This window comes from Microcaecilia unicolor, chromosome 4, assembly GCF_901765095.1.
Source record: "Microcaecilia unicolor chromosome 4, aMicUni1.1, whole genome shotgun sequence".
NCBI lineage: Eukaryota > Metazoa > Chordata > Amphibia > Gymnophiona > Siphonopidae > Microcaecilia > Microcaecilia unicolor.
This window is the reverse complement of record NC_044034.1, coordinates 298,133,515-298,149,756: the sequence shown is the minus strand read 5'-3', so window position 1 is coordinate 298,149,756 and position 16,242 is coordinate 298,133,515. Positions and strand designations below refer to the sequence as shown.

General features: G+C 42.8%; 1 protein-coding gene across 1 annotated transcript in view; it reads right to left on the bottom strand.

Moving 5' to 3' along the window:
- Nucleotides 1-6,393: 6,393 nt before the first annotated feature.
- The window catches only part of ACTG2 (actin gamma 2, smooth muscle), a 42,987-nt gene continuing 33,138 nt past the window's right edge, over nucleotides 6,394-16,242 (bottom strand). The window contains exons 7-9 of the mRNA XM_030201787.1: nucleotides 13,284-13,475; nucleotides 11,465-11,646; nucleotides 6,394-6,628 (exon numbers count right to left, since the gene is read on the bottom strand). Of these exons, the coding sequence (XP_030057647.1) occupies nucleotides 6,485-6,628; nucleotides 11,465-11,646; nucleotides 13,284-13,475 (518 nt within the window). The 3' untranslated portion in view covers nucleotides 6,394-6,484. The remainder of the gene's footprint in view (nucleotides 6,629-11,464; nucleotides 11,647-13,283; nucleotides 13,476-16,242) is intronic.

Below are 16,242 nucleotides of genomic sequence, written 5' to 3'. Positions count from 1 at the left end.
ATAATTAACTTGAGAAAGAAAGATTACAACATTTAGGAATGAAAGACTTGGGATCTATATACAAATGCATTTCATCCTGAAAACCAGACTTGATTGTGTAGTTACCAGGACAAGTTTGGAAAGTCCTGGACTCAGCAGCATCCTGAGTTGGAACTAAGCCCCCTAGCGCCCACTGCACCACATCCACTCCAGGATGCGTGGGGAGTGATTTTTGTACTCTTATCTCCCATGTGCCCTGTGTGGCTGCATCGCTGGCACAAACCTTGGAATGGCCCCGCTTGGAGTGGAGCAGTTTCCTAATGGTAAAAAAAAAAAACAGGGTGAGAAACCAGGGAAGCTTAGTTCAAATCCCACTGTGGCTGCTTGTGATCTTGGGCAAATCATTTAACCTTCCTTTTCCTCCAGAACAAACTTAGAGGCTGATGCACAAAGCCATTCATTAGAGCTGTGTGCCCATGGCTGAGCACATGGCTTTTAATACAAACATAATGAGAAAGTTTTGCCCACCAATTTAGGAAGCTAATCATGTGCAAATTTGAAACATGCAGAATGTGTTTGCTAATCAGGGTAAGCCTACTGCATATGTGCACACAAGGTTCTGCGCCAAGGGCGGCTAGTACTGTGTGTATGTCTGAGCAAAACAAAAATGTCGGTGCACATCTGCCCATGTGCTGGAATGTTATTCTGTGGATAAATATCAGCCTTGTAAACATCTCTTGCACATTTCATTTTTGCAATGTCGTTATTTATGCACAGAACAACATTCCAATACATGTGTGTGTACAATTTTTTTTTCTGCTTGGACCTGTGCACAGAACTGTCACCTCCCATTCTGTTCCAAAAGTTGCAAGTACTGTTATGCTTTCAGCAAAAATAAAGAAAACTGGCAATTAATTCCCCAAACAAGCATTAGATCCTTTCAACTAACCCTTTTATGCCTCTTCAGACCTGGCATTCAAGTTCTAGCATTGCACTTACCTGAAAGTTTTGTGTACTTCTCTGCATTGAGGGTGAATAGCTAATAACCTCATTACCATTCATTTTAATATGCTATGTGCCAGTGTCCTACATGTGGATTCACGCAGCATTATCTTCTGTGTGAAACACTTCTCTGCATCATGTAGCCATAAAATGGCATGCAGACATCACACTAACTGCATGCTTCTGCCAGGCTAGCTTTCCGCATCAATCCCTGGCCTCAGACTGTAAGCTCTCCAGGGATAGACAAATAACCTACTGTACCTGAAAGTAACTCACCTTAAGCTACAACTGAAAAAGACATGCGCCAAATCTAAATCAATAAGTCAATAAATAATAAAATAACTTCTAGCTCAGGGTGTCCTGCAGCTGGATGTCATCTTTTAGCCCTATTTGACATATACAGCTCCTTAGGATCCATTCCTTCTGAACAGGATTCCTTTATGTTTATCCCACAAATGTTTGAATTCAGTTACAGTTTTCGTTTCCACCACCTCCCGCGGGAGGGCATTCCAAACATCCACTACTCTCTCCGTGAAAAAAATGAAACTAACCACTCCTAAACTACCCAAGTGCTTCAAAAACCTCTCACACGACCTTAACTATCACCTTTCCATTTAAATCCTCATCTACCTTCAGCTTATTACCGACTATTTAAAATCATGTAATGACTATATCATAACATTCTGTAAGCCACATTGAGCCTGCAAAAATGTGGGATAATGTGGGGTACAAATGCAATAAATAATAATAATACAGACCCCCAGCGTTGCCTTTAGTTAAATCGTTACCTTAGGAAGCAATGTCTCAAAGGCACTGTAGCATTATTTTATGAGGCGGTAGAATCTGGAGTTATTGTTACATAAGTTTGTAGCAGAATTTTGATCAGCAGATGGTAAGACTGCACTGGAGATACTTATTTTAGTCCTTAGTACGCTACACATGTAGTCACGTGCGCATTTAGCTGGCAATGTGCCTTGGCCTATGCAACACCCTCTTAAGCTACCACCTGCTTGACGAGGAGTGTTGTGCCAGCAACCTGGCACTATGTAATCACTCAGTCTGTGCATGTGCAAGGAGCAGCGTGTGAGAAAAATGGTGGATTTTGGCTGAAAGAAGACACCAGCAGCAGTTTAACCACTTCGGGCTGCTGGTTCTTGGGCTAATGCTTGTGACAATGGGGATGAGGTGCTTGGCATGGTTGAAAGAGATAAATTGGTTGAAAGAGATCAATTATTTTTCTGTGACAGTTAGGGCACATCTTCCCAAATTCCAGGAGGGAATTTTGAGATCAGTCTTCTTAGATGTCTGATAACCCCATCTCAGCAGGATAGGATTAACCCTTTGGTAAGTTCTAGCCAGAGGTTTTCAACCCAGTCCTCGGGGCACAACCAGCCAGTCAAGATTTTCAGGATATCCCCAATGAATTCAGTGGGGATATCCTGAAAACCCTGACTGGGTTGAAAACCAATATGTTAGCTTTTACCCCATCTCCTCCACTCCCCTAGTAGTATTATCCTGTTTATCATCTCATCACTTTTACTTGATCAGCTTCAGCCAGCAGGGTCAGTAAGCAATGTTTAATAAATTGCTGTTTCTTTATCCTCTGCAGGTGGGCCTGGCAGGTGTCATGAGATCGCATGTTAAAACAGCAGAGGAAAGCTGAGATAGGAGGAGGCTGCAGGTAGGGCTCAATAACTTCTCCTGCTGAAAACAGAAGTACTCCAGTGCACAGGAGGTGAGGAAGTAAGAGCCTGGTATTCCTTGCTGTTTTGGGATAGATGATAGTTCATACTGTTTAACTACAGTTTCCTTGTGATTACATGGTATAAAACAGATTTTTAAGAGGACCTACCATAATTGCATTTATACCACACCCTGAACATTGCTGGTACTTTATATAGGCAGGAGATATTTACACTAGATCCCTGAGCACAACAAAGGTGAGAGAGAAGGATTGTTTTTATCAAACCCCTGTGGGGAAATATTCATGTGAATATGATTTAGTAGTGGAAGAGACTACATCTATAATACAGCGATGCATATCTAATAAGGATTATATTTACAGGCCAGACCACGAAAAGCAGTGCCTTTACAGGATGTCCCAGTGGACTGCTGTGGTTCATCCAATATCTTTAGTGGCCAATCAGAGCTTGAGGTTGCCACGCAACCTAAAAGCGACCTATGAACTGACCAACTTCCGCAAACTACAAAAGACCCATCTCTTCGACAAGATATACCATAAAGATCAAAACATGTGATGCTCCTACATATATCCAGAATTTGTCAAGAATGCTTTTTGTTATATCACTATCATGTATTCCATTACCATGTAACCCAAAATCCTACTGTAACACCAAATGTGTATTCTCTTCTCATTTCCACTATCCATAATGTAATGTAAGCCACATTGAGCCTGCAAAGAGGTGGGATAATGTGGGATACAAATGCAATAAATAAAGATAGACAGATTTTTGCAGGTGATGGTGGCTGTAAACCACCCCTGCCCTTCTATCTGTTGGCAGCTGACTTACTAGGGCAAAAATCTGCTTTATGAACCGTTGAGTTAGCTCATTTGAAGTGTCCTTAAAGTCTGGGCCACGACATAATTCTGCCCTACAGTACATCCCAGTGCATTTTGGTACTTGCAGCACTGATTTCCTTGGGTACAAGCAAAGACTTATGAACTGGGTAAATTGGCAGCTCTTCTAAAGTAACCAATCACTCCAGCTCAACCAAAGGTGTTGATTTAGTCATGGATTCTCCCCATTGCATGCGTGCATGAAACTGTAGTAAGCTATTCTGAGTCCTTTGTGAAGATGGCATATGCATTGAAAGTGTATTATAATAGAGACTGATTATATTAGGAAATTGAATGGGACAATCAGAACTACAAGGCCCTGTGTATAGTGGGGCAAACCCAGGCCTGGATCAGCCTCCTTGGTTGACCTTGTTTAAGGTGACAATAGTGCACTGCATTTCTTCTTCTAGGGCACAGGTAACACTTGCCAGCACAGAAGACAACAAATCCTGCAGAAATCCCCAGCTACTTCCCTGCCTAGAATATCTTTGAGTCTTTGAATCAGCATCAGATTACAGCAAATATTTAACTTTTATAGATATGGTGAAAAGGGTAAGGCTAACTTTACAACTTGATAAGCCACGGATGTTATTCCATCTTTTAATCTATGGTGACTTTATATGTAAGACTGGTAGAGTGAGGGTTAATGAATATTAAGAATCAGTGATGTCACAGGGAAGCTTTACTGTATTTAATGACTTTATATGATGTTCAAACAAGGCTTTACAGTATAAAATAACTTTGTATCCATGGTGATGTTATAATCTAGAGATGTTAGTCATATTTTTACCTTACATAAGGACTTTATTTCCAGCGTGAGCTTAGCAGTTAATGGTGGCATAATAAGGTTTTATCCAGGTCTGGACATGAGAGAACCAAACCAAGGGGTCTAATTCAGCTTTAGGGAGCAGACCACAAGCCAAGCAAATGTATCTAGTATGTGAAAAAATGCAATCTCATTTCCTCTCTTTGGATAGTGTGGACTGTGAGGAATAAGGAACGATTATGACAGGGGACTTTAACATGGAGGCACATTCTTGGGTAGTGATTAGTAGGACATAGAGTTGGTAAAAGATGTGATAGTATTTGAGTAAGAAGGCTTTGTAAGCAGTAACTTGAGCTTTGTTAATCATACACCCAGAATATGGTAATGCATTCACTTGGGTCCTCTGGTAGGATAGTAAAATGGCACCAATTGGTGCAGAGTGCAGCAGCAAGGATGATTTGGGGGAGACTTCACTGGAATGAGCTTCTCAGTTGTCGGGGGACTGCATTGATTCCTGGTAGAATTCTGGGTTAAATTTAAGGTGATGATGTTTTTCAGGCAGTGAAGTTAGGGAACCCACATTCTTGCAGAGAAGCTGCTAACTGCCCTTGGAAATGTTTAAGATCCAGTCTACAATGTTCTCAGTAATCAATGTGGTGGAACAATCTGCCAAGGGAGATTAGGAGGAAGCAAAATTATGGGATGTTCTATAAATTGGTAAATGAAAAGGGGATGGGATTTGATATGCCTTACTTATTATAAACAGGTACTTATTTTGTACCTGGGGCAATGGAGGGTTAAGTGACTTGCCCAGAGTCGCAAGGAGCTGAAAGATTGGCAGGTCCTGTAAAGAGTGGAGGTGAGTATTTTGGGCAGATGGCAGCAGTTGGATATAGGGTTTTTTGGCCTGATTTTTTAATGTTTAATAATGTATGTTGTGTAAAATGTGACTTGGGATTGTGAATGCTGTGAACTGCCTAAATGCAGTATATAAGTTTTTATAGTGCCGGGCAGACTTATACGGTCTGTGCCAGAACCGGTGGTGGGAGGCGGGGCTGGTGGTTGGGAGGCGGGGATAGTGCTGGGCAGACTTATACGGTCTGTGCCCTGAAAAGGACAGGTACAAATCAAGGTAAGGTATACACAAAAAGTAGCACATATGAGTTTGTCTTGTTGGGCAGACTGGATGGACCGTGCAGGTCTTTTTCTGCCGTCATCTACTATGTTACTATGTTACTCCTCCATTCTTCTATTATCCATCCATTTCTCCTATCTTCTCTCCTTCCATCATCTTTGTTCACCTCCTCACTTCACCCACCCATCAATGCTGTCTACCCATGATAAATCCCTTCTGTTCTGCTCCATATTCACACCATTGTCTTTCAGTTTTCATATCCCACTCCTATCACTCCTGGGAGAGCAGGGGGCATTAAATAGCAGCAGTAGATGCAGGGGGGCTACTGTAAGTAAGCTTTGTGCTCCCCCCTCCCATACACACTCTAGAATTCCATTTTAAGCAGGAAGCAGGTAAGTACAGAAGGGGTGTTCCCACAGACACAAGGAGTACTGTGCTCAGACAATCTTGTAACCTACCCTTCTGTTTCAATAGGTGGCAGTGCTGTAGGTGTAGAGGCTGCTTCAGCACCCTCAGTACTGAGCAAACTCCTTCACTATATCTAGGGAAGGGTAATGTTTGTCATCTGCATGCGTTTATGAAAGTTAGGTCCTACGGCTGTTTCTACTTCTTGCGACAATTGAAACAGGCCAGGAAAGAATCCATCAGCCATGTGGCAGTAAGGAGCCTGCCATAGGGAAGACATGCATGCCTGGCTTAGCTTAGCTATTGCTCACTCTTGATTCATTGCCTATAAGGCTAAGGAACTGAACTCAAGCCAAGACCTATGCTTGAGTCACAAGCTCTATGTTTTATTGTAAATAATGACTTACATTCCTGACAATTTTAGAAAAAAAATTGATATTATAGTAAAGTTGTACTACTTCCATACAAAACTGAGACCTCCTGTTGCTGTTACATTTGCAAAACAATGAGCAAGAATTATGGAACACATTGGAACATTCTGAAGGCTTTAATGGTATTGTGACATCATTATAAAGAATTGTTATAAAGTTTTAGATTTCTCAGCTGGGCAAGAATTTTCTCAGAAGCATTTCCTGTGGACAATGGAGGGGCCGGCCTCATCGTATTCTGGTTTACTAATCCACATTTGCTGGAAGGTGGAGAGAGAAGCTAGGATTGACCCTCCGATCCAAACAGAATATTTCCTCTCTGGGGGGGCAATTATCTGCTCAGGGATGAAAAAGGACACTGAGTTAGGACTGTACCAAAACCAGAGAGGGACAACAAGAAGCAGCTAGTTCACCATCTTCATTCTTATTCAATCGGACAGTGTTCCACTTACAGTTTCTGAGCCAATTTAGGCTTAATCCAAGTCAATGGTATACCAACTACATTTTTGATCTAATCAAATATTTTATTTATGTATTGAGAATTTAATGCACCTTCTCTGTAACACAAATACCCAAGTGAAGAATAACAAAAGGGAAAACACAATGGCTCATATAAAACCTATTAATCAGAAACATAATGGTGTTTCTTTTGAGAAGCATCTCCATGGCATTTATATATCTAGATCATATACAACTGTAAATCAGGGGCGTAGCTACGGGTGGGCCTGGATGGGCCCAGGCCCACCCAGCTTTGTCTCAGGCCCATCCTCACCTTCTCCCACCCCCACCGTAGCGCTGCCTCCTCTCCTGCACTTCACGGTCTCTGTTTCCCACCCTTGCGGCAGCGCTTTCAATTTGTTATCAGCGCTGCCTGCCTGACAGCTGACAGACGCGGCGCGACGTCCTCCTGCTCCGGGGCCTTCCCTCTGCCGCGTTGATTCAACTTCCTGTTTACGCAGGGTGGATTGCACGCAGCAGAGGGAGGGTCCCGGAGCAGGACATCATCGCGCCGCGTCTGTCAGCTGTCAGGCAGGCAGTGCCGATAGAGCGCTGCCGCAGGGGCGGGAGACTGAGACCATGAAGTGCAGGAGAGGAGGCAGCGCCACGGTGGGAGAAGGTGAGTGGACTCAGCGCCGATAACTTTAAATGTGCTGGACCGTGTGTGTGTGTGTGTGTGTGGGGGGGGGGTTGTAGTGCCTACCCATCCAACCCGCTGGCCCACCCAAAAATTGTCTTCTGGCTACGCCACTGCTGTAAATGACAACTTCAGAAAGCTGTTGTTTACACAGTATACATAGATTTCAAGGTGCATGGTAGGGGTGTGGTTTGGGTAGGCTAAAAACCTACACATATATTCTCCATTTGATAATGGGAATATACATATGCGGGAAAAATGCACCAACTCAAAGGCACAGACAGAGATACCAAGTTACCCAGTTCTAGGCTTAGTGGAGCCGTAGTGTAGCAAGCCCTGAAATTTTTTTTTTTTTTTTTTGGGGGGGGCAATGCATTCATCTCTCCCCCCCTTGCATGCACTAACTATACCTTTGGTGGCGGGAATACCGAGGTCCCGCTAGCCAAATAAATACAGTGCTGCCATTCCCCTCCTCCTTGCACTGTTTCCTTCCTACTCTGAGCATGCATGAGAAGTCCCAGCATGCTCAGAGCAGGAAGGAATCAGTATAAATAGGAGGGGACCGGCAGCACTGTATTTATTTGGCTGGTAGGGCCTCAGCATCCCCACCAGCAAAGGTAAAGGGATGCTGCAGTTTTGGAGGGGACCTGAGCCCAAGGTGGGGGATTCAGGCCCCAAGGCCCCCATGCACCCCCCTTCCCCATGGCTATGTCACTGGACTGGAGTTTCTTTGCAGTGTGGCATTTGTAGTGCCTGATCCTGCCCATTGAAATCAGTGCTGCAACTCCCATAATGCACCAGGATGGGGTGGTCAGAAATTAAGGACTGTGCCAAATCTCCAGCCTGGAACTAGATAACTGGGTAACTTATCTCTACACACACAGTTTTTTAAAAAGTGCTTATAATGGTTTATTGGGTATTTACTATACCACTTTTAGTGGGTACAACAAAGCAGTTTATATTCCTAACATATTAAGAAAACATTTTTCTTGACAGGGCAGAAGAAAATCCGAGCTTTGCACAAGGGAATAATTCTCCTTAATATCCCGTTATTTATTTATGTATTTATGCCTCAAAATGGGAAAAAATTGTAGCTTTACTGCTTAATTGGTGGTGTTTATATCTATAGGTGTTTTTTTTTAATGGGAGGGGTACACATCTAAGCAATGCCATTTACATATGGAGTCTGTAAAATTGCTGCTTTCCTGTTGAAATGCTGGCACTTCCATATGTATATTTGTAAAATGACTGCTCCTACTGTCCATGCTGGCAAATACATGTGTGCACTCCTGTTCATCCCTATCTATATTTTACAAAAGGCTCCACATTCAGCAGAGCATTTTGTAAAATGTCACTGGAATTGAGCACATTCTGATCTGGATGTCTCATTTCTGATTTCAAACTTCTATATAAAATAGGCCTTCAAACTTAATAAAACCTACAAATATGTTAGAGAACAATTCCTACAAGGTGAATTAAACTCTATCATAGCAAAATAAAATCAGTTCCATCAATAACATAACATAACATTCAAATTAACTGTAACATTGCATAGAAACAAACAAAACTAAAACCAGTTGAAACTATCATATTAAGTAATTTTAGCCATACCATACTGAATAAAAGCAACTAACTAACTAACTAACTAACTAACTAACTAACTAACTAACTAACTAACTAACTAACTAACTAACTACTAGCATCACATCAAATACAACAACTTACAAACCATTTAGAGCTAAAATAAAATGAAATAAAATAGTAAGAAACTGTGAATATACCTTTACTGGGTATACATGTTCATCCCCACACCTCCCTTTACTGGGTATGCATGCCCATCCCCCACCCCCTTTACTGGGGTATAAATGCTCATCCCCACACATTCCCACAGTTCCACACTGGTTCAGTTGTCACACATTCAGATTATACAGTGTGTTTTTATTTTTGCTTGTGATAGAAAGAACATTGCAGCCTGCCCTCTTACCCCTAAAAAATGAGCGCATTTGACACTGGAAAGACTCCTGTGTTTTCATATGAAAAAAATACAATGTGAAGCTACTTTTTTTTTCCAAATTAATGTGAAATTTCAGATAAATTAATCAGCAATTTTCTTCCTTTCCTATTTGGAGGCTTATCTGCATTCCTTCCTTTAATAACATCCTATATAATAATTTGCACCTCCGTCTGGATGCCTGGGTTCGTAACACAGTTCCCATTGGTCTGCCCTGGGGATGACATCACAGGGCGGACCAATGGGAAGTGAGAGGGAAGGGAACCCAGCACCAGCAACTGGAGGTGAATACAGAATCGCCCCTCCAAGTTCCATGACCCCCCACCTCCCTCCCTCCTTCCACTTGTGTCCGAGTTCCATGGCCCCCCTCTCCGACGAGTTCCACCGCCCCGAGTTCCATGCCCCCCTACCCCCCTCCCTCCTTCCACTCCCATCCGAGTTCCACGCCCCCCCCTCTCCTCCGAGTTCCACCGCTCCGAGCCTCCCTCCCTCTCTCTCTCTTTGTGGCCTCCGAGTGCAAGCAGGACGTGTGCGGCTGCCCCTCCGCTTTGTAAGTACCGGCTGTTCTTTAAAACGTTTTACCTCCTGGTCAGCTGGCAACAGTGAAGTGGAGCAGGCACGGCGCTTCACACTGCCTTCGCTTTCGCTTCTGTTTCAGCTGTGCCTCTGGTCCCGCCCTCATTTCCTGTTTGCGGAAGGGTGGGACCAGAGGCACAGCTGAAACAGAAGCGAAAGTGAAGGCAGTCTGAAGTGCCGTTCCATGCCTGCTCCACTTCACTGTTGCCGGTGGACCACGAGGTAAAACGTTTTAAAGAACGGCTGGCACTTATGAATGGGAGGGGCAGCCGCACACGTCCTGCTTGCACTTGGAGGCCACAGAGAGAGAGGGAGGGAGGCACAGGGTTGTGCAACTGGGATGACAGTGGGTGCATGGAACTCGGAGGGCACGGGACAAGAGACAGGGGGGAGGGGCACGGGACGAGAGGTAGGGGGAGGGGCACGGGGGAGGGGGTCCTGGAACTCCATCGGAAGGGGAGGGCTGGTCCTGGAACTGGAAGGGGAGGGGCGGGTACTGGAACTCGAAGGGAAGGGGGGAAGGGGTGGGAGAGGCAGGTCCTGGAACTCGAAGGGGAGGGGTTCCTGGAACTCGGAGGAGAGGGAGGGAGGCAGGTAGGGGGGCATGGAACTCTGAGGGAAGGAGGGAGGCAGGTAGGGGGGCATAGAACTCAGAGGGGAGGGGGGCTGGAACTCAGAGGAGATAGGGAGGGGGCCCTGGAACCTTGCTAGCCCCCATTTCCTTTCTGTTGGAAACAGGCCTCTTTTACTAGTTTTATATAAGGAAGAAAATCAGCTATAGATTAACGACATGTATCAACAACTTTAAAGTTTAGACCTAGCACAGTATCTGGTTCACAGGGGCATAAGAGAGCAGGTACAATAATCAGAAACACTTAAGCTATACTGCCAGACAGGCTCATAAAACATGAGGATCCCCATAACCCTCTCACATGTCTTAGAAAATATTTAGGGTCTTATTCAATAAAGATTTATTCCCGAATTAGAGAGCATCTTTTGTGAATAATTTCATTTCATTCACCTCTTCAGTGAGCAGACATACTTAGACTGTAAATCTTTTTGTTAGTTATTTTGGTTTTTCTTTTCTGCTGCATTGATACATATAGGGGATCTTTTACTAAGCCACGATAGCGTTTTTAGCTTGTGGTAGAAATCAGCTGGTGGTAAATGCCGAGACGCATGGACGTATCAGCATTTACCTTCAGCTGATTTCTACCACGAGTTAGAAATGCTACCGTGGCTGAGTAAAAGACCCCATAATTTGGTTAATAAAGTTGACTTATCTTTATGACAATGCAGAGATACTGTGTTACTGATGAGCTCTTGGCATCATTCTGACACATATCTCTGTATTCAAATTAATGGTAGTAGGTGGTGCATGACTGCAAAGTGAATCCTGAGTTCTGAAATGTTCAACAAAGAGTTATTAAGAAAAAGATTTAGACATACTTTAATTTTCATGGTGCTAGGGGCCAAGGCTGTGATTTCTTTCTGCATTCTGTCTGCAATCCCTGGGTACATGGTAGTCCCTCCAGAGAGGACATTGTTGGCATAAAGGTCTTTACGGATATCAATGTCGCATTTCATGATGGAGTTGTAGGTAGTCTCGTGAATTCCAGCAGACTCCATACCTAGAGGAAAATGTCAACATACCACCTTACCTTATATTTACACACCAGACCAATACTTACTCTCCCCAGTTTCCAATTGACCAATATGGATAGAACTATGGTAAATACCTTTTTCTGGTATAACTTTTGTACCATTGCCTTTTGAAACGTATCAATCATACACAATGGGGACGTTACAGAAAGGTTAGCTATTCCTGATAATATATCTGCTGTAGAGCAGTTTTGAGTTTGTAGAAGGGGTTCAGAGTTCCTGGAGCATATCTTCAATGAAACACAGTGACTTTGCACAGGACGTGAGTACTCCTATTACTTATCTGCCATCTTATAGTGCTGACTTTGTGGAGGAGTTGAGGGTTTTCAATATCTGAAGTGAAAGAATAGTGACATTGTAGAGAGACTGAGTGTTGTGGAAGCACATCTGCCATGGAGTAACAGTGACTTTGTGAAGGGGTTGAGTGTTTCTATAAGACACCTTCAATATCTGAGGGCAAGTCTCCCTCTGCTTTATGGTTTTGCCCACAGGTTTGCCAGCTTTGGTCCAAGGTATTACAGTATATGAGCAGGATTCTGGGTATATCAATCCCACTTTCTCCCCTTGGTATATTATTTGGGAAAGCATCTATTTGCAGGATGTTTGGTTTGGGAGGATGTTTATTATATGATGAAGTATGAGTGGTGGGGCATAAATGTTTAATGCAATATTGGGTACAAAATAAGCGGCCAATCTATTGGCACTGGAGAAACATGTTTCATTTGTTGTTGATACTGGAAGCCAAAGATGCTGGTGCAACCTTGAACCGGAAGAAGAGATTTCTTACCATTTGGGATCCATATCTTCATAACCTCTCACATCGAGCATGAAGCTTGATGTTGAATAACTTGAACAATTAGTCCCATGTACACTCTGTCTTGGAGCGTCACTCATGGGTGGGGGGAGAGAGGGAGGGGATTGGGGGAGTTGAACTTTGGATGGATGTTAGACCTTCTGCTAGTTTGTTTAGCTTCGTGGGAAGGGGGATTAATGGGGAACAGATGTATAAGTCTGATATATGTATTTGATTGTCATATGAGTTGTCTTAATTCAAATCTATTTATTAAACTAAAAGAGAACATACATATTCAATAAAATAGCTGTGACTTTCTGCAGGGGCTGAGCATTAGGTTACCTGCTAAATAACCTTCTTGTGAAATAACCTTTTATTTACAAAAGTTACATGTACAAACCAACAATGAAAAGTTAGGTAAAACATAGCCCAAATCATCTTGTCAGTGATAATCGGTTGTAACCAGATGAAACAAAACCCAGTCCTTATTGGTATCATAATGATTTTACTTTTACACCCTTAAACCTCCTCCTACCCTTGCCCCAACCCCACTCCCAACAATACCCAATAGAACAGAACTGTCAGTTTGTTGATAAGACCCCAATCCACTGGTAACCACAGCTATCAGGTCTCCTAATGTTTCATATTTCCAAGAATGAATTGATGGGGGAATTGGGTTGTAACCTTCTTATATAACAGAAATTACAATAGAAGTTCTACTTTTGCCTTCTAGTGATGTACACAGTCACTTCCTCCAGCATCAAATGGGCTTAAGGCGAGGGAGTCAAAAAAGGGCAATTCCTTATCTCTTACCAATGAAAGATGGCTGGAAGAGCGTTTCTGGGCAGCGGAAGCGTTCGTTGCCAATTGTTATGACCTGCCCATCGGGAAGCTCGTAGCTCTTCTCTAGGGAGGAGGAAGAGGCAGCCGTGGCCATCTCATTTTCAAAGTCCAGGGCCACATAGCACAGCTTCTCCTTGATATCACGCACAATTTCCCGCTCAGCTGTAGAAAGCAGACAGTTGAGTTTAGATCATTATGGAATCTTTTTATCATAGGCACTAGTGAGACTTTTGTTCCCTTACCACCCCTTGACCCCCAAACAAAAAGTTACACGACTAACTTTAGGTGCGAGCACTTATGCCAGCTCAATGGCTGGCGTAAATACTCACATCTAACTGTGAACAATTTGAATGTGGTAAAAGGAATTAGCTTAGCAAGGTTTAAAAAAAGTTTTGGATAGTTTCCTGAAAGTCCATAAGCCATTATTAAGATGGGCTTGGGAAAATCCACTGCTTATTTCTAGGATAGCAAACTGGTCAGAAGTAGAGCGTATATTTGGAGTAGCGCACGCCTCTATAGTGATTGTTCATAAATTGATAAATAATGGAGGAGGAGTCTTGTAAGTCTACACAACTGATTTCACTTCACCGCACAGTGAGTCTTAGCTTGTGTGTGCACTTGTAATCATAGACTCGCCTTCCTCCTCCTTACTACCAACTCTATAATTTTTGTGTCTTTTATCTCACTCTCACTCTGAGGCGATCTTAACAATGCTGATGGCTACGCATTACTTATCTGTATCAGCTGGTGTGCCCTCTTTCCCCGACAGGTGCCTGTTTCGCTAATAACGCTTTGTCAAGGGGGAGTCATAGCCCCGGACCGTTTCACCTTTCGCATGCCGTCTTAACGCCATCAATTGTTAAGATCGCCTCAGAGTGAGAGTGAGATAAAAGACACGAAAATTATAGAGTTGGTAGTAAGGAGGAGGAAGGCGAGTCTATGATTACAAGCGCACACACAAGCTAAGACTCACCGTGCGGTGAAGTGAAATCAGCTGTGTAGACTTATGAGACGCCTCCTCCATTATTTATCAATATATGAACAATCACTATAGAGGCGTGCACTACTCCAAATAGACGCTCTACTTCTGACCAGTTTGCAATTGTTGATATTACAAGTAGAGAAGAGCCACCTTTATTTGACAGGTTATTTCTAGGATAAGCAGCATAAAATCTGTTTTACAGTTCTGGGATCTTGCCAGGTACTTGTGACCTGGGTTGGCCACTGTTGGAAACAGGATACTGGGCTTGAAGGACTTTGGTCTGTCCCAGTATGGCAACGCGCATGTTTTTATGTTATAACCTGTATGCGTTGCTAGCATGTTTTTATGTTATAACCTGTATGCTTAGCTACCTGACATATGCCTACCTGTATGCTTAGCTACCTGACATATGCCTACCTGCTCATGCCTCTCTCAGGTCTACACCCCCTTGAAGTTCTGCACTCTGGAATTTGAGCACACAATTTATAGAATAGTGACTAAGGGCAGTTATGTAGGTAACTGTTAATTGGTGCCAATTAATGCCAATTATAGCAAATAATTTGGATTAACTCCAATTAACAGCCAATTATTGAATTGTTATATGCACAACTTACCTTAGTCTATAACATGTGCATTCAAATTTGCATACAAGTCGGAAATTTGAATTGGAAGTTTAACGAATTAGGGGATATAGTTCAAACATTTTCCTGTTAAATTTATTAGCTGTGCCAGTCATAGGGAATTCTGACATTGGAGTGAGGAATTTTATCTGCAAATACTGTACAAAACTATATGGAAAAGAGGAACTATCAAAGCAAGGGTGGGGGAGATGTTCAGGCTCTGAGCAGATGTATTGGCACCAAGGAATAACCAAAGACCTCAGTTAAAAGATTTATAACTTGATGGAGATGGAGAAGGGGAAAATAAGGTTGACCAAATTCAGGAAGGAGGCAAAGTTCTGGTGTGAATTAGGAATTGGTTAGTGGACAGAAAAGAGAGGGTAGGGTTAAGTGGTAATTTCTATCAAGAGAGGTGGGTCAACAGTGAAGTGTATCAGAAATCAGTACTGGGACCGGTGCCACTTAACATTTATAAATGATCTGGAAATCGGAACAACGAGTGAGGTGATTAAATTTGCAGATGACACAAAACTATTCAAAGTTGTCAAAACACATGTGGACTGTGAAAAATTGCAGGAAGACTTTAGGAAACTGGAAGACTGGGCATCCAAATGACAGATGAAATTTAGTGTAGACAAATGCAAAATGATGCAGTTGGGAAGAATAATCCGAATCATAGTTCTCAGATGATAGGGTCCACCTTAGGAGTCTAAAGATCTAGGTGTCGTTGTAGACAATACGCTGAAATCTTCTGCCCAGTGTGCGTCAGCGGCCAAAAATGCAAACAGGATGCTAGGAATTATTAGGAAAGGGGTGCAAAATAAGACCAAGATTATTATAATGCCTCTGTATCACTCCATAGTGCAACCTCACCTTGAGTATTGCGTTCAATTCTGTTAGTTGTATCTCAAAAAAGATACAGCGGAATTAGAAAAGGTTCAACAAAGAGCAACCAAAATGATAAAGGGGATGGAACTCCTCCCATATAAGGAAAGGGTAAAGAGGTTAGGGCTCTTCAACTTGGAAACGAGACAGCTGAAGGGGGATATGATTGAGGTCTACAATATCCTGAGTGGTGTAGAACAGGTAAAAGTGAATCGCTTTTTCACTCTCAAAAAGAACAAAGACCAGGGAACGTTCAATGAACTACATGGAAATACTTTTAAAATAAATAGGAGGAAATATTTTTTCACTCAAAGAATAGTTAAGCTGTGGAACTTGTTGCCGGAGGATGTAACAGTGGTTATTGTATCTGAGCTTAAAAATATCTGGAAAAGTCCATAGTCTGTTTAGATGAATATGAGGGAAGCAACTGCTTGCCCTGCGA